The sequence below is a fragment of the Pipra filicauda genome, unplaced genomic scaffold (genome assembly GCF_003945595.2).
Source record: "Pipra filicauda isolate LSUMZ 115617 unplaced genomic scaffold, ASM394559v2 scaffold51_size4534324_pilon, whole genome shotgun sequence".
Lineage (NCBI taxonomy): Eukaryota > Metazoa > Chordata > Aves > Passeriformes > Pipridae > Pipra > Pipra filicauda.
Genome location: NW_024104665.1, coordinates 1,417,448 through 1,443,914, shown reverse-complemented (window position 1 = coordinate 1,443,914; position 26,467 = coordinate 1,417,448). Strand labels below are relative to the sequence as shown.

The following is a 26,467-nucleotide window of genomic DNA, read 5'->3' as shown; positions in this document are numbered from 1 at the left end:
CTCTGGTAGTGGGTGTGCTTGATTTGTACAACACCACCAAGCACCCAGGCTTGCACAGCTCTGAAATAAATAATCAATGTATCAGTAGGAGTATGGCCAGAAGGACTAGGGAAGTGATACCTCCCCTGTACACGGCACTGGTGAGGCCACCCTTGAGTCTTGTGTTCAGTTCTGGGCCCCTCACTTCAGGAAGGACATTGAGGTGCTGGAGCACATCCAGAGAAGAGAAACAAAGCTGGGGAAGGGTCTGGAGCACAAGTCTTATGAGGAGCAGCTGAGGGAGCTGGGGGTGTTTAACCTGCAGAAAAGGAGCCTCAGGGGAGATCTCATCACTCTCTGCAACTCCCCGTAAGGAGGCTGTAGCCAGGTGGGGGTTGGCCCCTTCTCCCAGGCAACAAGTGACAGGATGAGACGAAATGGCCTCAAGACGTGCCAGCCTCAAGAAGGTTTAGGTTGGACATTAGGAAGAATTTCCTCACAGAGAGGTGATTAGACATTGGCATGGGCTGCCGAGGGAGGTGGTGCAGTCACCGTTCCTGGAGGTGTTTAAGGAAAGACTGGAAGTGGCATTCGGTGCCACGGTCTCGTTGACTAGGTGGTGTTCGGACACAGGTTGGACTCGATGACCTCACTGGTCTTTTCCACCCTGTTTGATTCCGCGACTCTTGGCCTGTTGCACACGGGGTAACGCACCCGACTGAGCGGCCCCCCCCTGTTCAGAGCGGACCCGAACACAGACCCACCCGCTCCCTCACGCGCAGCGCGCGCGGATCGGAACCTGAGGCGCCGCCGCCGCCCCGCGCACGAGCCCGCGTGACCCGCGCGCTCCCGCGGCCCCGCCCCCTGCCCCGGGGCGCCCCCACCGCACCCGCCAGAGGGCGGGGCCTCACCTCCCGCCCGCGCTGATTGGCCGACGTAAGACACACCCGCTCCCACCGCCCTTAGCGCTCCTCCCCGGCTTGCTTGGGGGGTCGGGTTTTTTGCCTGATTCAAAATTGTCGCCAGGCTCAGTTTCTTCGCGAGCGCCGGGCGTGCTTGGAAGACAAGCGCTCCCGCTGCCTTGGTACAGGCTCCTGTATTTTTCTGGATTTCTTTTTTTTGTTTGTTTTTTACCTTATTCCTTCGGCGGTTTCCCGCGCAGGCGGCTGTACCGGTTGTCCGCGAGCCGGAGGGGCCCTTGAACGGTGCGACGTCTCAGAGCAGCCGGCTGTGGCGGGGGGTCCTTTCCCGGCGCGGTCGCACCGGCGCCCCCCCGCCCGCCATGTACTACAAGTTCAGCGGCTTCGCGCAGCGGCTCGTCGGGGCCACGGCGGCCGCCGCCTACAACCCGCAGGTAACACACCCCGGGCAGGGGCTGCGGCACCGGGCGGCGGCTCAGCCGGGAGGGATCGGCCGCCCCGCCGTGCACCGAGCGCACCCGGCCCCTCGCGTGACCTTGGGCGAGCCGGGACGCCGCGCTCGGCGGGGCGGCCCCCGAGTCGGCTGTGGGTGTATCGGGGGTCACAGCAAGGGATTAACACACCGTCATCGTACGAGACGGCCCCCGAGCTGCAGCAGTGGCTGGTGGTGTTTTAGAATCACAGAATCAATTAGGTTGGAAAAGACCTCAGGGATCATCTAGCCCAACCTGTGACCGAACACCACCCTGTCAGCCGGGGCACCGAGTGCCATGTCCATTCATTCCTTTAACACCTCCAGGGACGGTGACTCCACCACCTCCCTGGGCACCTCCAATTTCTGATCACCCTTTCTGTGAAGAAATTCCTCCTGATGTCCAACCTAAACCCTCTCTGGCGCAACATAATACTGTGTTCTCTCAGCCTGTCGCTTGTTGTCTGGGAGGCCGACCCCCACCTGGCTACACCCTCCTTTCAGGCAGTTGTAGAGAGTGATAAGGTCACCACTGAGCCTCCTCTTCTCCAGGTTAAACACCCCCAGCTTCCTCAACTGGTCCTCATAGGATTTGTGCTCCAGACCCTCATCGGATCCGTTGCCTTTCTCTGGACTTGCTCCAGCACCTCAGTGTCCTTCCTGAATTGAGGTGCCCACAACTAGACACAGGACTGTAAATTGCAGCTGGCAGGTCAGAGCAGTCCTGCAGCCAGTCCCCTCTCTTGTCTGTTAATGCAGAAGAAAAAAATTACTGAAAGCATTAAAACCTTTATCAGAGAGGACACAAATCTATAAAAGTTTGTTTAAAGCAAAATAAAAAACCACCTTTCCTGTACTATCTTTCATATCAGCTTATCATTAACACAGCTTAGTCCTCAGCTGTGTCACACAAATGTGCTGTGCAGTAGAATAGCTACATTTTAAAGAGTTACTTTCAGTCCCTTTTTGCAGTGTTATTAGGCTAGGCCAGATTTTTGGTAGAATTTCCTTTTTTATTTTTTCTTAGTTTGACTCAATTCCCACGTCACACATTCAGATGCATCAGTCTGATAAAAATGTTTTCAATAAATAGCAATTAAAATATGAAAAGAATCCCATGAATAAGTAGGTGTTAAGTCCAAAGTGAAATGAATTTTGTTTTTTAATTTCATTGCTCTATTTCATAAAATATAACTCAGAATGTAAAGTGGTTTGCTTTTTATGCTTCTGTTTATTTTGATGTTTCTGAAAAAGTGAAGGCATCCTGTGACTCAAATTCTGCTTAGGCAAATAATCAGTGTCATAATTCACTCTATTTTGTGCTGTTACATTGTGATGCTTCCCAGTTCAGGTTTAGGCTTATTATGGGCCTGCAAAGTATCTGTCAGAATGTTTTTCAGAAATTCTTTTGCTGACAATAACTTAACTAGCAGCTTATTCTAACAAAAAATTCCCGGAGTTTTAAATGTGTGTTGTTCTTTCCATCTCAGTCCTAGCATTCTTAGAAGACTTAAGTTTTATGTTTAACAAAGTTGCATAAAGTAGTCTGAACAGTTCAGCTTGTTTGAGTAAATGGGAACTTCCTCGGCTGGTGCAGCTGAGGAGTCAAATAGGTTGAAAAAAACTACTTCTCATATTTGGTAGGACAATGACTGCCATAACCATTACAAATGCAATAAAAAGTATTAATTCAAAGCAGTGGGTTATGTTTAAAGTACAAACAGTGGGACCAGTTTCAAATGTCAGGTGAGGACAAGGATATGAACTTTTCTGTAGAACTTTTCCCTAGGTCTTCAAGGCTGAACACCATCCAAGTAGAAATTTAGTTACATTACTGGATCTTCACTTGATACAACTTATTTTGCTTATATCTATTTAAACTCCCCATGAACCACAGGTCTTTTGATTTTTATCCCCTACGAATTGCTTGGAGTTTGTTGAGAAACTATAATGGTCAACCTTTTATGCCATAGGTGTTACTTAGTAAGTGCACAAAATCACTTTACCTTAAGTGTGTCACCCCAATACAAACAAAACCTCAAGTGATCCTGCCTAAGAGCATCTTTGTGTTAGAGATAACAAATATATTTAACCTCATACAATGGGGTGTGTTCTACTATGGAGAACCTGCTGTTTAGGTTAGAAGTGTCTATGTTCAGCAAGTTCATAAAAGGTATTTCAATGCATGTTCTGAAATACTAATTCTCAGCTTAACTTTCTTTCCCCTTTTCCTTTTGGTCCTTACCTCAGTTTTCTCTACTTTCTCATTCTCTGATCTGTTTGAGCAATGCCCCTAACATTTAAAAATTTGAGTGTGGTGCTGTCTCCATTAAATTATGCTCCAAATCCTTAACTGTTCTGTGCTGTCGGGAACATGTCCATTTAACTTACGGATTCATACTAGAAAGGGATAAATTTGTTGTAACTTTGAGCATGATGGCCAACTGACAGATATATTGTGTCCTTAGACGTTCAGACCTCTGAGAGGGGAACAAACGCTACAGCAGGTTAGGCAGAGAATTCTGTTTGCTATTTTGGATTAGCTACATGTCTTGACCTTTCTTTGAGGACTTCAGCATCTGACAAAGTCTTTGCTGTAGTGTGCTGATGAAATCAGCTGATGTTGACTGTTCTGCATACTACCTCTGCTGTACGTTGTCCAAGAATGGGGTAAAAACCATGTTATAGTGATTAGAAATAAAAGATAATCTCAGAAGAGGAATTATCAATGTGTAACATTTTTTTAATGAAGCTTAGGTCAAATGTTTAGAGGCATTAATTCCTCAGTACTATCCGGAGTGTAGTCAGATACTAATGTTATTAAATCTCTTAAACATAGTTTTAGTAATGTTAAATACAAGTGACAAGGGTCATTTAAGGTGTCTAAGTTCTTACTTAAAAATGATCTGCAGTGAAATTCAGCCATGACATTATACTGAGGATTTCTCTTCAGTCACGCTAAGCTTAGCAAGCAGCTGGGTCTGAGATAAAGCACTTGCCAATAACCACAGACAAATACCAAGTAGGAACAGCCAGGCAGTTACACTGATTTAGCTGAGTTTCTGAGCCTGGGTGGAGCTGACCACAAGATTCACAATTCATGGATGGAATTCAAGTGGAATTTTACATAGGTATGAGGGACCCTGATTAATGCAGCATTAGGCGATGTGAATGGTCTCCCTTCAGCAGCAGTGTTTTGTTGTACTCTTTCCTTGAGCCAGCAAACCACATCAGTGGTTTTTATTTAAAGTGCCATATGATGTTCTTAACTGGTGCCATGCTGCTCTGGAAGTAATTTACAACAGTACACTGATAATTATATGAGTTTTCTGAAATGGTTTCATTTGATTTCATGATGAAGTTGGTCATTATGAGTTGGGTCTGAATCTGCTATGGCTTCAGCAGAAGGGGGATCTTATAACTATCTGACCAGGAATGTATTTCTAAAGCCAGAAGAAGTGTGCAATAACCAACAGTTGTTAACATGACTGATTTCACTATTCCAATAGTAATCCATAGTGTGTCTTGCATGCAGGCAGTCTTCTGTAGGTGCAGGAATTTTAGTGCTAGTAACAAATGGTAGGGGTTGCCTCTTATCTGTGAGTTTCGGAATGATCAAAGAAATATCTTTATCGTGAAACTATTGGAAGTAGTTTGCAGCTTACTCCAATTCTCAGTATTTACATTTGCCACATGCTACAGATAGTTCATGAAATACAGGAGACATGATCACAACAAGCAGGAATTGCAGTGATTAAGTAACTGTGGGAGTTACTAGATGGCACTGCTGCTGGTAGAAGTGGGCTCTCAGGAAGGTGAAAGTGAGATTCAGAATTGGAAATTTTAAGGCAGAGGAAAGATGCACATTTTCACATTTGTTGCGATACTAACAATCAAGAAGGCAAGAAAAGTTTTGGAGAAAAAGTCAGCTGCACATTTAGTATAAACATCTGGTCTGTAGTTCTATCAAATCACCAACCTTTTAAAGACAAATCTAACAAAATACCTAAAGTTCCTATAGATAGAAAAGTGGTCCAAAATTGCTTTCTTCAAGTCTTTTGCCGTAGCTGGTACTGAGCCTTGGATATATAGTCATTAACTTCCCCTGGCTAAAAATAGTTCCTTAGATGCTTCCTTCTCACCAGTATGACCAGAACTGGTCACGGTTCTTAAATAATTCAGTCCTTACCTTCAGGCACAAGCCTGTTCAGTAGAAAGGCAGTAATTACTGAATATGCCAGAGAATGCAGTTTTGGCTGCTGTCTTTCAAAATGTAACCAGGAAGGTCACAAATGGATTCTAATATTCATTTAGGCACTAGAACAGTGGGAAGCTGAACCCACATCTTCAGGATAGAGAATTGATGACCATTCCATAGATTATTTTGGGAAGCTGAGAAATCTGGTCTTTTTGCTGAAGATGCCTGTTGTAGCAGAGAGTTTACATATGGAAAACGTGTCTGGTCTATGGCAGGCATAAGAGAAAGAGTGCCAGTCTGCTTCCAGCTTCAAACACTGTTCAGGCAGTTCTCTTAAATACAAAATGCATCAACTAGTCCTTTCAACTGAAACTAGAGTTTCAGTGCAGTCTGAACTTGACCCATGGAGAGCACTGCTTCTGTTTGTAGTGAAAACCTGTTGCATTAATTTAAGTGTACAATGTTCTTAATTCTGAGTCAACTTAGAAAAAAAATTATAGCTGTTTTGGGAGCCATAATATAAAAGTCACTGCCATGTGTCCAGACATAACTTTTAAATCTAACTAGAATAGTAAAGGCAAGGAAGACACGTCATGATGGCTGTGACTTTGTGCTCTTAGACACAGAACTGAATTATGTAGTTTTTAATTATGGCAAACGTAGAGTACAACGATCTGAACCAAAGGGAAATTGAGCTGTGCTGCTCATGTGGAGTTCACTGAGGTATGGCAAGTTGCAGCAACGTGAATTACACAGTGTAGTTGCATCTGCATAAAATATCCACCATGTCAGGGCCTCTGGAGTGTCCTTGAGTATCACTTATGACTTCTGTATGACACAAGTGATCCTAACCTTTTTTTTTTGACTCAAAATATGCTTCCAAATTATTCAAGGCCAAATTATTTATGGCTACTGCTTGCAGAATTCGGGAGGTAGAGTTTATTCCTCACTCCGATCCTAGCATCAAGGATCCTTGTTTGTAATCCTACTGCTCAGAGAGAGTCCTGGATAGTCTGACTGTGTGCAAAATACAAGCAGTAATTTGGGCCAAGTACCAGCACTGAAAAACAATAGCTATAAGTTAATGCCATGAGGAAATTGCAAAGGAGGCTCCTATTTTCCTCGCTAAGCTCTGACCCAAAGATGTTGCTGAGAAATCAGTGGGCCAGCAGTGTGTCTGGAGCTCATTGTCACAGGTCTTCATACCAGCTAAATAGTCTCTGTAATGTATCCTTGTAATGATTGGCAGCGTACCTGCCTAACGTGACAATTGGTACATTTGCAAGTGTTATATACCTTGATATTTTAATCTTTATTTATGCAGGGACTCAAACCAATAGTTTCCACTGAATCCCCAGCTCCGATTTTTGGGACAACAAGTAAACTTGCTCCAGATTTTCCAGCAACTGATTCTTACTTGGGTAAAAACAAGGTACCAGACCTACAGAAAATTTTTCAGGTAATGACAACTTTTGAGAGTAACTTACAGAAAACTGGAGAGTGGGACATATCCGTCCTTATTTTAATATAGCTAACTACTTTTGTCATTCTGTAATGCCTAATTCTGTAAAGTCTAATCAAGAAATGCCAAGTGCAGTATAACCTGTACACTTGTACTATACTGCAAAGTATATATATGCCTTGTCTAGGAGACAAATACAGGAAGTGGAAAGCCTAGTAACATTGTCTTTTTGCTGGCTTCAGAAGATGTTTGTTGTATTAAACAAAAATAAAATTTGACTATTAAAAGCCCTTTCTCTCTGGGAATCCAAGCGTATGCCTTAAAGCTGATCTGGAGGAGCAAAGCAGAACATTACTATTCTGTGTATAGTTATTTGAATATTACTGAAGCTGTTTATAATGCAGTATAAGAAGAGCACAGTAAAGTTTTCAAGGCCAGTTTGTTAGCTATGCAATTTTTAGGCATGCTAGGATTTTTCATAAAACAAATTAGTTAAGCATTTTTCTTTTAAGCATGTGCTTCATATAATGTTCCCTTTTCTCTCTTACATGCCACTTGAATGTGGAGTGTGTCAGTCTGACTCGGTGAATATTTTTTTATACCCATCCTCTCATGTTCTTTTGTTAGTGACACTTTCTCCATCCAGGGCCTCTTGAGAAATATTTCAATATATATTCTTTCTGCTTGCACTTAACAGCTTTGGCTAACAAAAGTAACGTGCCTTCGCACATTTGGCTTGCTGGATAAAAACCACTGAATACACTTGATTGTAACCTATTTGTCAGGGGGTTTCCCTCTTGGAAGCCTCTTAATTTATGCAGGGTAAGTTGTTCCTTAATGACCTTGGAACGGGTGTTAATTTCTTTTTTGTTTGTTTTCTTTTTGAACTGTTCCCACAGAAAGCAGACGGATTGCCAGTACACCTGAAACGAGGAGTGCCAGACAGGCTGCTTTATCGGACCACTATGGCTCTAACAATAGGCGGGACTATCTACTGTCTGGTAGCACTGTACATGGCCTCCCAACCAAGACAACAGAAATAAATGAACCACAGTTCATGGGACTCTCAACACTTCTCTGAAGGACCTCCTGCATGCATCAATTTGCACTTAATTCTGTGGTCACATAGGGTTCATTATTCAGATTAAATTTCTTGGAGAAAATGGTTTTAAATTGATTGCCTTATGTATTCTAAAAAACAATATAAATGGCCAAATACATAATTTTAACATATGGTTGTAGCTTTTGTTGTCATGCAGGAATGTATAAAGAGTTGGAGAAAGTTAAGCTTTTCCTTCCTTCCCTCCCCCAACGTAAACAATGTTAGAGAGAGGACAGGACAGGACAAATACTTTGTGGGCTATGAACCACATTTCTTAGTGGAAGGATGCTGCTAGTTTCCAAAACACTAGAAGCAAATAATTTAGTTATTATAGCATACTGGGAACTTTTTCTGTCATATACAGCTCATTTTACATAAGCAGATGGCAGTGTAACCTTTCCAAATGCTGGTATATTATTAAATATTTGTACCTCTGGTGGTAGGACTTGACTCCTTGAAGCGTTTAAAGTGGATTTATTCCATAACTTTAGCATCGGTGTATGCAGCAGAGTGCACCAGTATTGTAGCATCAGTTATACTCGGTTTTGGAACTTTCATTTGTCAAACTATATTATTGTGCAATAAAGATAACTACACAAATACTAAACCAGGCAAATCTTGAAAGTTTCAGACCACTTCAGCTGGCCTGGTAGGGAAATAAACATATTGGTACGTTTTTAAGATCAACTTGTAGATCTCAAACCAGGCAATTGATTCAGCTACCTTACTGTCATCTTTTTGAGATGGTAAATCTCTTAAAACGCTCTCTCGGATCTCACTGAGTGTTTAACTATAAGCTTTGGTGAAACAGGCCACTGTCATAACTCAGCTGCTTATTATTTTCAGTGCCCACACATTTATGTACCCACATACACACACATTTCCTTTGTTGTGCGGGTGGAAGAGGGACAAGTCAATAAAACCCTTTATGGATTCCCTTTCCCTTGTAATAGCATAGCCTTGGACTGAAGGTTCATACAGGTCTTCACAAAAAGCATCCTCTAATTTGATAGATCCTCCTCTGGCCCTGAACATCGATTATTCACTCTTTGTCACCGAGGCTCTGGATAAGCATGGATTTACTGACCTCTGTAGAGACCCAGCTCTCACAGAACTGCATAAACAACCTTCAAAGTAAATAAGAAAACCTGTTGATAAAGGAACCTAGAACTTCTATTTTTTCAATCTTTCACTAAAAGCATTCTGATTTTTTTTCCAGTCAAGTTACATCAAAGCCTTATTACTGTTCCGTGGGAAAAAAAATAGCTGTTTTTATTGTGATCTCAGGTTTCAATCAGTGTTGGTATTTCAGGATGAGAGAGATTTAAGTCACGGAAAAATAATTCTGTAAGCACAGCAAGAGCCAAAGAATAGCATAGAATAACTTAATTCTGCAAGAATTGACAGCTGTGTTGCCTCTACTGATAAAATATTTTATCCTCAGTAGTCTGTGCTTCCATGGCACTAAGAATCTTCTGCTATAGCCTGCTAAATCCTACAAAAAGAAAAACAACCCCCCCCACTCACAAAACAAAAAACCCCGAAAGAAAGAAAGAAAATAAGAAAGAGAAAACAGCACAGCAGGTTATTGTCTGTCTCCCCTACCTACCATCTATTAAGCACTGCCTACAAGAATTTTCTAATAAAGGATACTTTGCACATAAACTTGACTGGTAGATTTTCATGAAGATGAGTTTTGCTCAGTATTTCCATGCTCTTAGTTTTTTGAATTGGTTTGGGTTTTTTTTTTTTAGAGGGTGGGTTTGGGTAGTTTGTTTGTTTGTTTTGTTGGGGGTTTTTTTGTTTGTTTTAAAGAACTGGTTTTAAAGTTTATAGAGGATAACTTTCTGCTTGCTGCCAAAGCAGATATGGTTAAAGTAATTAAGCTGTTGTCCCGTAGCTCATTAGCCAGTGGGAATACCCTTCAAGTACTTGTGGAAAGAAGGAGCGACTTATCACTCAGGTCCAACTTGCCTACAGGGAAATCAACTAGGAGATTGAGTTCATGTATTGCTATAGAGGTCATGGCTGAAGCTATGGATATCAGAATTGTCTTCCTATTGCCCTGGGCCTAGCTTTTTCCAGCTCTTTGTCAGCTGGTAAAATCATTTGTGCTAAAGGGAAGAGGCACTACCATCAGATTTTGCAAATAAACAGAGACTACCTAATCCATCGCCTTTTTTTTTTCTCTCCAGCATTTGGAGTTTGAAAAACTGCTTTCACTTTGCCCTTCTCACAAAAGCTGACCCCTTTGAAGGTTGAGGGTGCTGCTTCAGCTGCTCAGATTCACATCTGTGGTTCAGTTGGGGGTTAAAGAACAAAGAGGATTGTCTGCAGCCAGTGATACAGCTCCAGTCCTGAAAGAGGAGACTGCATTTCTGTATTCTGACAGCAAAGTGTTCTGAAAAACAGGAAAGCTTGCAAGCTATAACCAGGAGGTTAGGCTGTGGCAGCAAAATCTTGCCCCTTTTTTCTCAATTAGTTTTGAGATCATCATAAAAAAATTACAACACGGTATATGCTTTTTCTTCCTAGAAAAAAAAATCTCAGTTAACTATCTGTTTTAAAATATTTCTGATGCCAGACTTCTGTGAGGATTCGAGAGGGTTTTAGTGTTTTGAATTATTATTTGTGATAGAGACCTAATCATCATCTTAAACCGTCAATAACACCCTTACCTTTAAAAGAAGTAGTCTGACCCCCACCTGATGTGAAATAAAGTCTTAAATAAGGAGAACTAGGGGTGAATTGCATAATCAAGAAGGCTACTTTAGTATGTCATCCCCAGAAGAAAGAACCTGATGAGTACTACGACTTTATCATGTGTGTTATGTTCTGCTTGTTTTTCAAGACCGTCTCAGTTTTGTCTTAGAAAATATGCAACCTACCAGCAGCGAGAACTGAGGAAGAAAAAAAACAGATGCATTTTTAAATGATAGCTTATACTCTAGTACTAGTTTTTTTGCTTGAAGGTACAGTAGAGAATAAATTATAATAAGCTCTCATGCCCCAAGGTGCTGGGTGTGGAAGGGAAAGCGGCTGAGATTTACGGTACTCTGGAATAAAATTATCTCATGGATAATCATCCATCCCCAATGGCATTATCTTATTGTTCAGAGACAGTGGTTTTCCTTCTTAAATGATTTCTCTGGCAATCTGGATTCAATAGTTATATCTTTGTAATGTTTTTTAAATAAGATTCCTTCCTGCTACTTTTTATGTGGGAGCAGTAGAATAAATGCCTTTGAGGTAGTATGCACATGTCTTTCAGCTGCTTTAAAAATAAAAGTATGTTAAGTAGAGGATTGCTCCACAGTATTCCAGGATGACCATACAGTCTCAACAGGCTTTTGCCTTAACATTTTAAACTGTCAATGGACTGATTATTTCAATACAAGGACATTAACTGACTGAACTTGCCTTAAAGTAAAGCTTTCAAATTAAAAGGTGCTGTAAGGAATAAAAGCAAGAGAGCTAGAAATTTTGGATCAAATCTTACAGACCTAAAAAATCCAAAATGAGTTTTTAAGAACTGTTTCCTTGCACATATGTACATAGTACTCAGTTGGTTAGAGCACAGTGCTAATAATACCAAAGCCTAATGTGTTTTAAAATGGACAGTGGGAAGAACTCGCCTGTAATCTAAGGATTAATTTTAAGCAATAGGCATGATAAACAACCTTTTAAGCATTTTATATATTCAGTACTAATTGCATCTTCATATTTATAAGAGATTATTAATTTGAAACAATTCCAGCTAGTTGCACTGCAAGTGATGCCCAGATTGCTAAAATACAGAAGCATATTTGCTGTGAAGGGGAGTGCAAGCATTCCTGTGGATCAGGAAATAGGATGTATACTGTCAAGCATCAGTTTGGCATCTCACTAACACCAGATTGTATCTCCTGGTGCTTCTCATGTGATTCCAGACTGCTTTTGGATATGGCACTAGAAGGAACCATTTTTTTGTACATTAATTATCTTAAAATACAAGAAAGTGGAATTTAAGGGTCTGTTTCCTCACACATATCCCCCCAGTCTGTTGCAGGCAGCCCATATCTGGGCTACGAGAAGTCAGTCATCATCTTCTGGCTCCAAAGAGACATGATACTCCATGGCAAAACATTTTTTCTAAATTATTTTGCCTAGTGGATCCAGTGCTGCAAAATCAGGGAGGTGGGAGAGAGGCATAAGTACTTTTCCTCACTTCACATCAGCTGCATACCACTGTCGCTTTTCCCCCTTCCTCACTCCCACATTTTTATTCTGAAGACCATGAAAAATTTTCTAGTTTACTTCCTTTTTTCTTACAGCATTTCTTAAATATTCTGTGCCACAAAAGGAGTGAAATAGTTTCTAACTGCTTCAAGAGAACTTCTGAAATATTCATAACAGAAGGCATATATTTGTCACATGTATTTTTTCTCTGCAAGCTGGAAAAAGCCCTGGAAGTCTCCTTTGTCAAGTACATGATCCTGTCAACCCAGTAAAACCCTTACTACAGTGAGAAGTCTTTGAAGCAGCTTTTCTACAGGTGTGCAAACATAGGGGCATCAAATGGCTTGCTGCTTACAAGCACCAGACTGTATTTCAAAGAAATATAGGAAATACCTCTTTCCTGCAGCATTCTTACACTTAAGCCGGGCTACCTCGAATGTTTATTGTACCCATTCTTATGTCTTCCTTACGATTCAGTCACACACACTAATTTTGCTATCGAGTGCTTTACCTGCTTATGGTGTAGTGAAACCTCAAACATCTTGGAAACCTTTCTGATTTCATTACAGACCTAATTTTTAACACCCAAAATGAGAAATTTAGGCATTAATTATAATGTGTGTCTATTACAAAACTTTCACTTGGGGCATAGAGACAGCTGACAGCATCCATAGCAAAGGTCAGTATGACCTGCCACTGTAAACCAGATGTTCTCCCAGCTACATGAAGCCATCCTTACTATTTTGAATGGTTCTTGTCACAGGGGGATCATCTGTGTAATCTTTAGTTGCTTACCTACTTACAAGAGAAGATTGAACATTGTCTAATCCACAACACTGCATAAATGCAAATTGTGCCTTCCTTTAAAATAAAAGTGTAACAGCACTTCTTTGGAAGGAAGCAAGGAGAACACATTTGTTGGAGTGGAGAGGTCATAAGTGTCAGTTCCACCAATTTGATTCTGACTTGTAGCCAAGAAAGCAAGACTAATGAAATGCAGCTTTTCTGACATAAAGATCAAGTACTACTTATTAAAGCTTATTCTTGCATAGGCTTAAGGAATATTTATTATCAGTTCCTTCTAATTGGAACTGATTAAGCAACTCTGCTCATATGCAAAACAAAAAACACACTTCATCATACTCGTCGTTAGCAGCATAACCCTGCAGAATTAACAGGAGGCAAGATTTTAGGCTCTCACAAAACAACAGGAGCAGCAGCAAAACCCTACGTTGCAGTCAAGCAGGCTGGAGTCCATTTAAGGTTCACCCAGATGCAGAGAAACCAAACAGCTTGTAGCACTGTGCCCCTCTTACACTGTCTTTTCAGAGAAGCACACTTTCAAAACAAACTGAAAGAATGATTTCTGGCAATCTCAGAGACTTGCAGGTTTCTCAGAAGTTCACCTGGAGCCCTTTCTAAAGCTCTGTAACAGCTTTCCGTGGCCACTGAAGAAAGGCTCTCTAGACAAAGGGCTGAGCTTTTGTTTAGACATGTTCCCAGCTACGCAAAACCTCGTGGATAATGCCTGTCAAGTCTGCCTGCAGAGGAGCTGTGTCTTTGATCTCTGTACCATGACATGTAGAAAATGTAAACATAATACAATATCCAAGTGTGACAGTATTAAAATGCTTGAATAATTCCAAAAGATGCGTGCCCTCCAGGAAATTTATCATCTGTGTGTAGCATATTTTTAATTGCACTGACCAACAGCTTGCAATTAAAAACTACATGGTGTGGATTTCTGGATTACAAACTCAAATTCCATATTCTTTATTAAAATTATATTGGATAAACCAAACAGTGAAAACAGAAAAATCTGTCAGTAGCTGTATGAACTAAAATCATCTCTTCTTGGTTTGCTGCTCCTCCTTCCCAGGAGATGTCAATGCCTATGCTTTTCCTGCCACTTTTCCTGGGAGTGGGAAGCAATGAGTAATCATGCACAGTAGGATTTTTCTTGCTTCTAGAACAAGGGAGGTTGGGTGGCCATAGAGTAACCAACTTGTTTCCATGGCACCCATTCCTTTCTTTGTGGATGCAACCAAACAGCTAGACTCTGCAGTTTTCTGCAAAACTGTAGTATCTTACCTGCCTGACAGACCTAAGGAAGGGGAGACCTTCATGAATAATCTGGCTGGTCAACAGCAGGCCCATTTGCCACGGCTGGCACTTAGGTACGACCCATGAAAAGGGAAAGTGATACTTGCTGCCTCTGGAAACAAAGCCATCCAGACCACATGAAGACATCACCTGTGAAAAACACCATCAAATGCCAGCAGGTCTACTACGAACACCCTTTGTGACCATGTGTCAGATGGTTATTCCATATATTTCAACTCTTAAGCTTTGGGTTCCATGCTCCCAAAATGCAGCAACTTTCACCAGCTAGATGTCAGTCTCTTATGTGTGAACAGTCATATATGCCCTTTACTTTTTACATACTGTAAATTCAAATGACCATGTGATACATACATTTAATCAGGATCACCGACCTGTGTTTATCCTTTAATCTCTTTAAATTTTAACTGTCTGCATGAGAGTCTTCAAGTGCTCAATCAAGCCCAAACTGCTCTTTTAACTGTCATTGCTTTTATTAGGTATTTCTGCTAAGCATTTCCTGGACACAGATATAATATCATATCTTGTATGAACAGTTCTGATCCTGATAACTGAACCTGAAAGTTGCTGAACTCAGTGCATGAATGAGCAATTATGTGCTTTATTTCTCAGGATTAACACGCAGATATGCATACATAGTGCTTACAGGTATAATTCCGGTTTCGAGTTGCAGTTCAGGAAAAATATATTTCCAGAAGCGGCAATAAATAAGCAAATGGAATCTAGCACCTTAACAAATGTTTTGCCTGGGTTGCATGCCTGGCTTGAAGAAATTAAAGTTATGCAAAATCCTGCAAAACCTGTCTTCACAAGGCAAAGTTTTTAAAAAAAGCACATTTTTTTGTCTAACGCGTTGAAATCCACTCTAGACAACTCGGAGTTTGACTATTACTGCACTGTCAACTTTTGGATTTCAACACACATTAGGGGAAAATGGACTAAAAAGGCACTGCAACCTGTTTTTCTCATTAAATGATTGTTTCAGTTTTATACTGTGAGGAGATGTATGACTGCCATCCTAGAGCTGCAAGTGCTTGGAGTCTCCAAGTCTGCCTGTGAATGGTTTCAAACAAGTGTTTTTCTATTCATGCATTTTTGTGTGGAAAAATTGCAAAGATTCTACAGGCTATCATTTCTAGAGTAAGCTTTGCTAGTGTTAGACCAGAACTAGAAGAGCCTTTCCAGGTTGCCCTATATTGTATAGAGCCTCTCTCCTGGGGATGAATCAGAACAAATCTTGTTTCTAGCAAGGAATAAACTCATTTTAAGTTGTCTTTCCATAGTCTTCACCATTTTATCAGCAGAACATATAGGTTGCATAGCAACCTGACCAAGTTTAATTCCTACTGGCAAAATCCAGACCAAAGTGGAAATGGTGCAAGTCAAAGAAAAAAGTCCTTTATGTTTCTGTTACAATGATTTGTTACACAAACATTCAAGGTTACAGTGAAGAGCAACAGAAAAAAACACAAACCACACCAAATCACAAAAACAAAATACCCAGCAGAGATTCTGTCCATTTTTACAGATTTTGACAGGAAATCCCTACAGATTTTTCCCCTCTCAACGTTTCTTTCACATTTCATCTCTCCCGGTCAGAAAGATCAAGTAGCAGAGAGCAATTTCTTTCCTATGAAGCTGTTTGTAATAAGCCACATCTCTGCAGCTGCAGACATAGGATTTGTGTAAGATGCCAGTGGAAGTGCTAACTGTGAATTTATACCAGTATATGTGACCCGTTGTGATGCTCTTTTTGGACAAAAATGTTAACAGGATGCAGCGTACAGACCAAACTATAGAGCAGTTACAATAAAATTGTCCTTTTACCATCCAAGCTGTCCCACGTAAATCTGTTATCACACCAGCCTGGTGAAACAAATATAGTTCAATTGTCCCATCTGCAGAGGCAATATAGCCTAGAGGCTGCAAGATAACATGGCAGGGTTTTAGGTCTCCCCTTGTTTCCTGTGATGAGACCAGAGTATTTAATAAAAGCACTGTGTACATATTGTAGACTCACAGTCTACCACTAACCAAACACTGTTATAATGATCAGAAGTATTTTTTTTTTAATTTAAAAAGAGTTACAGGATTTTTCACGAAGTATGAAATAGTTTATAGACCCAAAATGCTGATTTGACCCTCCCTACAAGGAAAAACATGCTTTACCTGAATCTGGTACTACCACCTTGTTCTATTTTTTTTTATTTTTCAGACTTGATTTTCCTTGTTAGAATAAAAATAAAGAGTACAAGAGTGACATGAAAAATCTATAATTGCTTAAGAGTGCAGAAGGATCAAGAACTAGTCTGATACACTAAAAATTGAAAGTTCTTCATGGTTATTTCATAATGTATTTCTATAGATACAAAGATCCTTGAAACTTTAACGTTATATTTTGTATATAATACCATTTACAGTTTTTGATTTTGATATGTCTTTTTGATTTACTGATACCACTCATTAAAATACACCCAACTCTGTCACTGAAGCCAAATATTACATTCCATGTGAATCTTGGCTGGAGTTTCACCTGAGTGATATAAGAAAGAGGGTTGCAGAATCCAACATAAAAAAACCTGTGAATTTGCTATAACTTTCTTAGCAACAAAAAACAATTTATGATCAGACACACTGGAATAAATCTGAAATGTATTAAATTGCTTAGATTTACTCCGAAACCACCTTCATCTCATACAAGGTCAGTTATCTGTTGCAAGATACAACAGCATTTTTAAATAGTGATGGCACTAAAAATTACAAGCAACTTCACAATTGTGTTTGTGGTGAGCAGCCGAGTTCTGTGAGCCAAAAGAGACCATTGGATCTGGCAGCTTGAATGGCCATGGAGCATCGTCTTGTCACTATAGATTTTACTTTTGTAGAATTTAGAACAAGCTCTAGTATTAGTTGCAACAGCTCCATTTTTAGAATAGACAAATGCAAAGTGGTCCTTTATTTCTAGCTGTTTCTATCATTTTGATTACAAATCTAATGTGATTTACTCTAGTAATCCTTAATTAATAGCATTTTTTTTAAATGAGCTATGAGCTATTAATTTCAATACTGTAATAAAAGGCTTGAAATCTATTTCATGGCTTGCAAAAGAGGATTTGGGAAAAAAAACCAGAAAGGCCTGATTCTCACTCATTTTATTTGCTGCACCTGTTATATCTGCTCAAGGTAAATTAAGGATAATGACATTCTAATTCAGTGGCCAAGTAGGGGTCAGAAAATATTGGGGCATTTCTATTTCAAGTTGATCTTAAAGCAGTCCATTTAATTTTAAACAAAATGTACTGATCTAACCTTGAGAAATTGTCAACTTTAAAAAAAAAAGTACATACTATTTCTGAACCTTTAAATAACACCTCACCTGCCCCCTGCCAAAAAAAAAAAAAAAAAAACCACAAAAAAACCCCAAAAACCAAAACCAAAACCAACAACAACAACAAAAAAAACAACTGACCAATCAAACAAACAAAAAAAAAAACAAAACAAAAAACAAACTAAAAAAAGAAACACAGAAGAAAACTCAGACCCACACTAGAATTTCTAGGATAAAGTCATTGCACAGAAACACATGCAGTATTCCTTACTGGTTTCTTCCTCCTTGCGCAGAAGAAACTATTCACTGAATTTAGGTGAAGGTAGAGTATCATTTAGGTTCCAGAGAAGCTGACTCCCTTAACAGAAGGTTTGTAAGCAAACAGAATAAAATTCATCTGGCTTCTAGTGTAAGTGGCTTGGTGGTGTTCTAACAAGCATATTTACCCTTCACAGGGCTAAATTACTAGAGTGCATGCACCAGAATAGAGCATACAAAGCAGAAGAAAATAGGAAATCAGGACAGAGATTAATTTTAAGGCTAATTTAGCATAATGGAGACTGGAAGAAAAAATGAAATGTGGTTTTACAGTGAACTATTACAGATTTTAATAAAACTAGACTAGTATACATGACCTGAAACCCACACTGCTTCATAAAGGCACAATTGAAAATAGCATCCAAAGAACAGAAATTATATAAATTATAATGCTGAATTCCTCTGCAATGTTTCCCTAGAATGTCCAAACTACTTTGCAAAGTCATCATCCAAATAATTTTACTTCTTACTGTTCTATTAGGGCTAATTACATTTAAAATGGAGATACTGGTCTAAGATTGGACAGCAGAAGGCAGACCTTTCATTACAGACCATTGAGAGTTTTGCATGAGCAGAAGCTTGTTTCTCTCAGAAGGCAACAAGAGCAGCCAGACATTTCAGTGAAGAGGGTTATTTGTTTACAAGTGTTTCTCAGATGAGCATATGCTAAGACTATAGACATCAAGATGAAGAGGTCTGGGGATGAACACTTGAAAGTGATTTGATTTCTACTATTTAGTGGAATTTTGATGCTGCAGTACACTCAAGAGTTTAATAACACAACATAAAGCAGTATTTTCTGTCTAGTGCTTAAGACTTAATTATTAATTAAAGTGACTATACTGCTTCTTCTAGCTAGAATGATTTGAAAATAATTTCTGATTCAACAACCTCTGTTAATAGCTGTTTAACCCTGGCTATTGAATTTAGATGTTGCAATATTTCATGTAAATATGTTTTTCTTCTCCTTGACAAAGAACTGTCCTTCTCCATCCTAAAACTGTGGAAAACTTCAGATAATCATATCTTCAAAATATCTTCATTTGAATTTGATGAGTACTCAATATTAATGCAACCTAAAAGTATGCCAAGACTGACCATTACTTTGAAAGAAACACATCTTCAGAAAAAAAGATTTCTGAGCACCCAAAGACAATATGAGGCATTAAAAATGGACAGAAATCAAAGTCTGTTTTATATGGGTATGTATGAAAGAGGAAAAAGAAAGACTAGTGAGATAGAATATTCTCCTTGGCTTTCTTTCATTCATATATTCTCACGGTTGTAATAGGAGCTTTGCTAACAATCTGCAATATTTTATTTTACTATGAACCCTGTCAACACCTCTAACCAACTCTTAGTCATTTGTCCTAGTGAAGGACTATGTCCCCTATTCGAGCACTGAACACTTGCAGTTCAGCTTTGCAAAGGGAACAGTGAGCATTCATCACTTGGCAGGGTTACAGCACGGTGGCCATAACAATTACTTTGCCCAAGTAATCTTGGGACCTTGGGAATTTATCTTGCTTGAAAAACATAGAGAGTTAGGAGAGGAAATGAGCTCAGTGCCTGCCTCAGTTTTGAACAGGCAGAATGCAAAAGTTAGGTACCATCTGTGGGAGACAGAAATCTGTGAACAACAAGGCTTTGATCTTCAAACTGTAAGAAAGGATTTGTTTCAACACACAGTTGTATGGGTGGTGATTACCTGTCTTAGGATCTCACTGTGCCCAGTGGTCTGTTTTCCCAGGGTTGTTCTTGTGTCAAAATCAAATCCATGTTACATATTTGAATAAATCTCTATCAAGTAACCACTTGGGAGTGGAAATTTCCAGCTAAAACTGAGAGGGCACTCCACAATCATGGGCAGAAGGACACGGGTAAGACTAAAGACAAGCTGCTCTCTGTGCTGCAGAACTATTAATGCCTGCTCTTCTACAGCAGTCACTCTTGGTCTGTCAAACATTACCTTTCCTACCTTTCCTTCAAGATAACACTTGTCTTGGGTCCTCTTTAATATTTTAATCAGGTAATAGACAACATACAAATAATCTGCAGCTACCAACAGTCTGACAGACAGGATTAGAGGTTAGCCCCAACAAATCACAAACAGCAGTTGAATTCTGCTGCTTTTTCTGACACTGAAAGCACAAATCTCTCAGTTTTTTACTCTGTCAAGGGATCAGTTTTAAGAAGTGTACAGAAATTTAATTTTCTGTAATTTTATGGAGATCAACAAACAAATTTAAATCATTATCAGTGAGGGACCAATAGATGGACAGTCAATTAAATCACATATTGCATAACTGACCTCTATGTTGCAAGAAACCTTAGTCCTTGATAAATAAAACAGAGTTGAAGATGAGCCCTTTGGCCTAAGCAAAGGGGAATGATGGCAGTGCATCAAGATGCTAATACTCTATAGGAGTGAAAGCATAACTTGTGATGGCCCACAGCACCCAAATACTATGGCCAAGTTGGTTTGAGATCATGACTGTCCTCTTTGGGGGATTGTGACTGCATTATGTCAGAGGTATTGCATCAGCATCCTCACCTGTGAGAGTACTGTAATTCAGCCGTATCTGCCACAGGCACAGCAGTGCTACAAGGTCTAAATTCTTTTTTTTAAATGAGGCATTGTAGTCAATCTGAAATTCTACACTGCAGTGTAAATGTGCATTTCTGATAATAATATTGATTATATATCTGAAAAAAAGACAAACCCACAAACCTGAAAATTATTATTTGCCCAAGATAAACAAGGGAATCCTGGGCGGTAAGCAGTATAAAATGGGAGGAAGAAATGGTCTTTGCCCTAAATTCCTTGCTGTTGAACCTCATCTTTGTAGGCAAAGGTGCAAGGAGGTACACAATTCGTTGAGGCATATAGAAATTTAGTGGCAGACAACTGCCAGAATATTGGAAAACCCTACTCACTGCATGCTACTGCATCTGGAGCACTGTCGTCAGCAACCGATATTGAAGATAGCCATGCTGCAGTAAAATGCTGTTTCACTAGCCACTTAATCAGGACAACCAATGTTAACAGAAACTGCAAACTGCATCCAAATTTATGGGTCATCACAGAGTCCTTGTGCTCAATAAAATAATAAAAAGATTAACAAGTTGCCATCATGCCTTAGGCATATCCTCTCCACACAGCATTTACCATGTGTCATGCAGCACCATTCCCTAGCAACATGAAGCATTATTATTAGCATCCTAAGACCCAAGGTTATTAATGAGCTATGAACTCACAATACTCAGAAGATATAAACCTCTAATAATTTTGTTGCTCTCATTCACCAACTGGTGTTTTAATCATGATATATTGTCTCATTAAAAATCATTACATTAATTCTGTATATGACTAGAATCCACAAAGCCTGTTGCACACTGCTGTTAAAAAGAAAAAAAAAAAAAAAGGGTCAGCTTCCCGTAGTCCCTCAGAGTGCTTTTGGGTTTACATAAAAGTCTTTTTTGAGAAAAGGTGAAAAGTAATAGCTGCACACACTATGTTTTTCCCCTAAGATAGAAACAAAGGTCTAAGCAAGTAAAGTAGGATGTGTGCTGAAACTGGCTTATTGCAGTAGAAGGAGGAAGGCAGATAGACTGCCTAAGTTTTAGCTTTAGCCACCAGGCTTTGAGCTCCCAGCTCTGAAATGCTCCCAGAAGCATTTTTCCCCATTCCCCCTAACACAGTAGCGTGTTAGCCTTATTCTCGGAAATGTTATGTGTCTGTCTGGTATTTGCTGTGTTGGACCCACACATCCACTGGGAAGTTTTTCGAATTTCATGAATTGTATTTAAAAAAGTAAAAGCATTGGTGTAGAATAAAATCCTCCAGTTGCTGGCAAAACAGTTGAGGACTGCACCTACCTGCTCCACAAACACATTAGGGTAAAGGGAGACCTTCAGCTCTACATTTTGCTGGATTGGCTACAACGTGGATGGACTGGGAATTGAGACTGAAAAGGTCTTCTGTCACTCCCCCTCCTGTTCGTCAGCCTTCAAAACGAAGCATCATGTCTTCCTCCCAAAACCCTGAACAGTACTACAAGGCAAATAAGCCTGCCTCCAAGTCTCAAGTCAGGCAGGCAGAGACTGTAACCTCGACACAACCCATCTGAGAAACACTTTGGCTTGAGAGATCAGTGAGTGTGTGATGAGTCTCAGTCCTGCCATCCCACTGCCTGGGCATTGTCCCATTCCAGCGACAAGGTGGGACAGTAGCTGGCAGACAGCTATATGGCCAGGCTCATGAATTCACACAAACTCCCACTTGTTGACATAGATCAAATAGTTGGAATACTACATCACAGTATTGCCAGATCCCTGCCAATACAATCTCACTTAACAGTATGGATGGTATTTGTTTGCATATAGAGATGTTCTGAATCTTATCAGCCCGAAGCACAGCATTTCTCACTACCAAGTCTTCCTCTCCGCTCCTGATATGGAGTTGCATTTTGTCTTCTTGAAGTAGCAAAAGTATTCACTGAGTGAGATTTCTTTGGTTTTGCAGCCTTTCTTTCCCAGGCTCAAATTTGCAGAGCATACAGACTCTGGTTCACTGTCAATCCCTCAACAGAAGCTACAAGATTTTAAATTGCTCTGTAAATAGAGAATGCTGTCCCCTGGGACCAGGGGAGTTCCTAAGGCCAGAACAAGAAGGTAGTCTCCATGCAATTCAGACTAATGATGCGTTTGCAAGGAATCTGAAAAAGAAGGTTCTGTCTCACTCTCAACACAAGTCTCATCCTCACCTCTCTTCCTTTCTGTCATTGAGCCTTAAGTAGAAATCCTCTGGGGATGCTTCTAAATTAGCTCACCAGTCGACTTCCTATTCAACATGCAGCAGCAACTTTCCAATTAGTGGCTATTCGTTTACTGTAGTCTACACTCAAAGATTCATTATTCCTAATTTACCTACAAATTGAACAGCCCTCTTTCCATCAGGCCAGGTACTAACATGTTCCAAATCCTTTCTCATCTCATTACGTTACTGCTCATTAATTTTCTTCTTTATTGTTATTATTATTCCAGCTTCACAGTACGGGATTGATGCTGACTATTGACACAAACAACTTCAGCTGTACAACTCAATCCCTGTATGGGTAGTCTTTAGTGTCAGTAAAATAGGCACATTTATGTTCATATTTGTTTGTAAAGCTTAGTCCTGTTCATAAAAGTATTGTGTACCACTATGTAAGAACATCTGCAGAGAAGATTGTACAAACATTTACAGTTAAATTTCAGTTTTTAATTACTTTTTCGTCCTTATTTTTGTAGATGGAACATGACAAATTTCTATCTGAGGCTGCATTTAAGAACATGAGCACTAGATATTTTAGACAAGAACTAAAGACAAAAGAAGAAAACACACCTTCTCCTAACAGGAGAATACTGAAATGACAAACAGAAAACCCCAAAGTCCAAAAGTATTCCAGCATGAAGTATGGTTTGAAATATGGAAAGAGACAGGCAGCCAGTGTAGTAAATATCTTGATTACATGATGAAAATGAGTTGTAAGTTATGAAACTTAAAGAAACTCTACCCCAGAACATAAGAAACATTCATATCCAAGACTGACAGAATCTAGACCTGCAGCCAACCTGGCTTCCTCTTACATAGTCCACTTCTTTTTTCTGTTTTGAGAGACCTTGCATAACCCCTTTGTGAACAGTTTGTGACTCCCCTCCCAGCCCCTCACTTCTCATGTTTCTGTATCAGACCCTCTGTGAGCAGAGGCACAGGGGCATAGCCAGAACATATCCAGCAACTACATTGACTTTGAAGACATTTTTCCTTTGTGGCATCTCCATATTACCCTTGCTATGTAAAGGCGTATGCAAATAGCATGGGTGCAAATGTATATAAATAGCAAGGGTGCAAAAAAATCCAAAAGCAGTGATGAAGTGCAGATACCTCAGTGATTCTTTCAGATAACACCAGATTGTGGCTTCGCTTTACCTCTCCAAGCATTTTTCTCTTCATCCTACTCAGTTTAAGATCAGAATTTTGTATCTAGATCTAGTAAAGCCCTATCATCTGCAGGTTTATGAGAAAGTCACTTCATGAAACAAAGGATGGGTCCCCGCTGTGTTCCTTGCCCAGTTGCCCCCTGGGCTACAGCATCTGGCCACCTGCAAAAGGAAATCAAACTGAGCCCTTTCGGGCTGCGACAATTTAATCACCCCTTTCCAGCAAGCAAGAAGACACTCTTTGTCCATATACCATTCTCAAAGGCATCAAAAACCCTTTACTAAAGTTAAACAACACTGGGAACAGACACTGTAACACTCTGAGGTTTCCTCAGGCTGACAATTTTAAATACTGTTTTCTTCAATTTTCATGGACTTCAAATTGAACACTTTTTTAGGCTTCCAGTGAAATATCATTATTTTATCTGCCTTAAAATGCTTCTTCCAGTTGTCATACTAAAATTTCCAGCTCTTATACTCTGAACCATATAATCTATTATAGCTTTTATCTTCACACTTAACCATGTCGGGATAAATCTGTGGATATCCTTATCTTTCCCTTCCTAAAACCATAATCTCCTGATCGTTAATCAAAAAAAAAAAGAAAAAAAAAAAGCTGTTCTGTGCCTCCTGTTCCACATTAGCAGTTGCTAAGTCACTTGGCAAAATTATTAAGAAGCTAAGCTTTTCTGCTTTATTTGATATTTTCTTTCATTTGTCCTCCTTCTGCTAACCTTTCTCTGTTGCTTCATTATGCATTGTCGATTTCAATTCCTGTATCAGATTAATAGTTCTTTATTACTCCTTAGCACGACTTGCAACACCTTACCTCAGTGCCACATTTGTGATTAGCATGTGATGCTTTAGTGTACTAGACCAATGTAAAGTGAATGCAAATGATACATTTTCCAAGAGTTCCTGAAATTCTTTTCGGTTTTGTAAATGAGAACAGATTAGAGGAAGTCCATTTATACCAGGTGGGACACTTGGTTGGAGTGACCTTATTTAACATTAAAGTGAGCTCTCAGGGAACAAAGCTACAGTACCTGATATCCAGAGGTCCCTTTCAGTGTACGGTTTTCTGTGACTGTAATCCCAAACGTACTTTTTCCTTGGCTTATTCTCCTGTCTTAATACTTTCTTTTGCCAGAGGCATAACGTTTTTCTCAATAAGAGTAGTATATGTCCATGTATTGTTGAAGGGCTACACTCACAAAACAGCATTTCAGGTTCAAATCCCTTGCCTGCAACCTCAACATGTCCTTTCACACTTCCAGAGAAACGCCTGAAATATCTTCCAGACACTACTCAGTGGCTTGCTTTCAATGTCTTGATGCACTTTCATTTTGCACAGAGTACACAGCACTCACCTTCTCCCAGGTGAGTGCTCTCACTGCCACGTTGTGCGTCACGTTCTCATCCTCTGTTTGCTCTTCATCCACTTCTAGGTGAATACTCAACTATTTCAGTGTGCTGTGTAATAGATTGCAGGGGAAGAGAGAGTGCTGTCACCTTTTCTTTGTTTTTTATTATGAGTTACCATAACTGTTCCATTTGAATGGTGCATGCACACATGCTATAGTCTTTGTCTAAAGGGAAAAAATAAGTCAAGAACAACAAATCTCTCCCTTCCTTGTCTTCCTCCTAGTTTTACAGATGAAGCCAAAACTTGTTTTTGCAGTCCCAGTAGAGTACACACTGATCATTTCTCTTTGATGGTACTAAGCCAGTGAAACAATGCTGATAACCACTTTTAAGCATCATTAATGCACAAAGAATAACATTTGGGTTATTTGTCACTTAAAAACTAGCTATAAAGAATAACTTCTGCATCCAAAGAGAAAAAGCTGCCACTCCTTTAGAGACACCACTATTTTTCCATCTATCAGAACATGCCACATAGGAATAGCAATTGCTTGTGTCTAAATGCTTCCTCAAGGTGACTTCTAAGGAGAGACAGAAGGTCACAGACTTTCGTGCTTCTGTCCTGCTCATTAGGTCAAGTACAAACAACAGGATATGTGGGGAATGAAGGAGATTCCACAAGCCTGAGGTTTCCACTACATTATGTAATTCAAAGCTTTAACCAGTTCAAGAGGAGCTCACAGGATGGCAAGAGTCACCTCCGTCCATCTCTGCAGATCCCACCAAACAATTTTTCCACATTCTTCAGAAGTAGGTCTGTCCTGCACCCTTCTACCTGCATATTGGGTGAGACAGTCTCTGTTACAGCCTTGGGACACTACTGCCAAAGAAAGAGCTGACAATTCAGGTTATAGTAAGGAACACAGCTATGGCCCAAAATCTTCACAGAAATATCTGAAATAACTATTAAACACTAATATATCTTTTTTAGTAGATTAA

At 39.9% G+C, this 26,467-nt stretch overlaps 1 protein-coding gene across 2 annotated transcripts; it reads left to right on the top strand.

The window, feature by feature from the left end:
* The first annotated feature begins 983 nt into the window (after positions 1–983).
* On the top strand, positions 984–9,798 carry LOC114003365 (cytochrome c oxidase subunit 7A-related protein, mitochondrial). 2 transcript variants are annotated; one of them, XM_027750304.2, is made up of 3 exons: positions 989–1,333; positions 6,894–7,028; positions 7,931–9,798. In XM_027750304.2, exons 1-3 carry the CDS (start codon positions 1,262–1,264, stop codon positions 8,072–8,074), a joined length of 351 nt encoding a protein of 116 aa, XP_027606105.1. In that variant the 5' UTR covers positions 989–1,261; the 3' UTR covers positions 8,075–9,798. The 2 variants fall into 2 exon arrangements, with proteins under 2 accessions (XP_027606106.1, XP_027606105.1); XM_027750305.2 differs by lacking the exon at positions 6,894–7,028 and having other exon boundaries at positions 984–1,333.
* Positions 9,799–26,467: the final 16,669 nt, after the last annotated feature.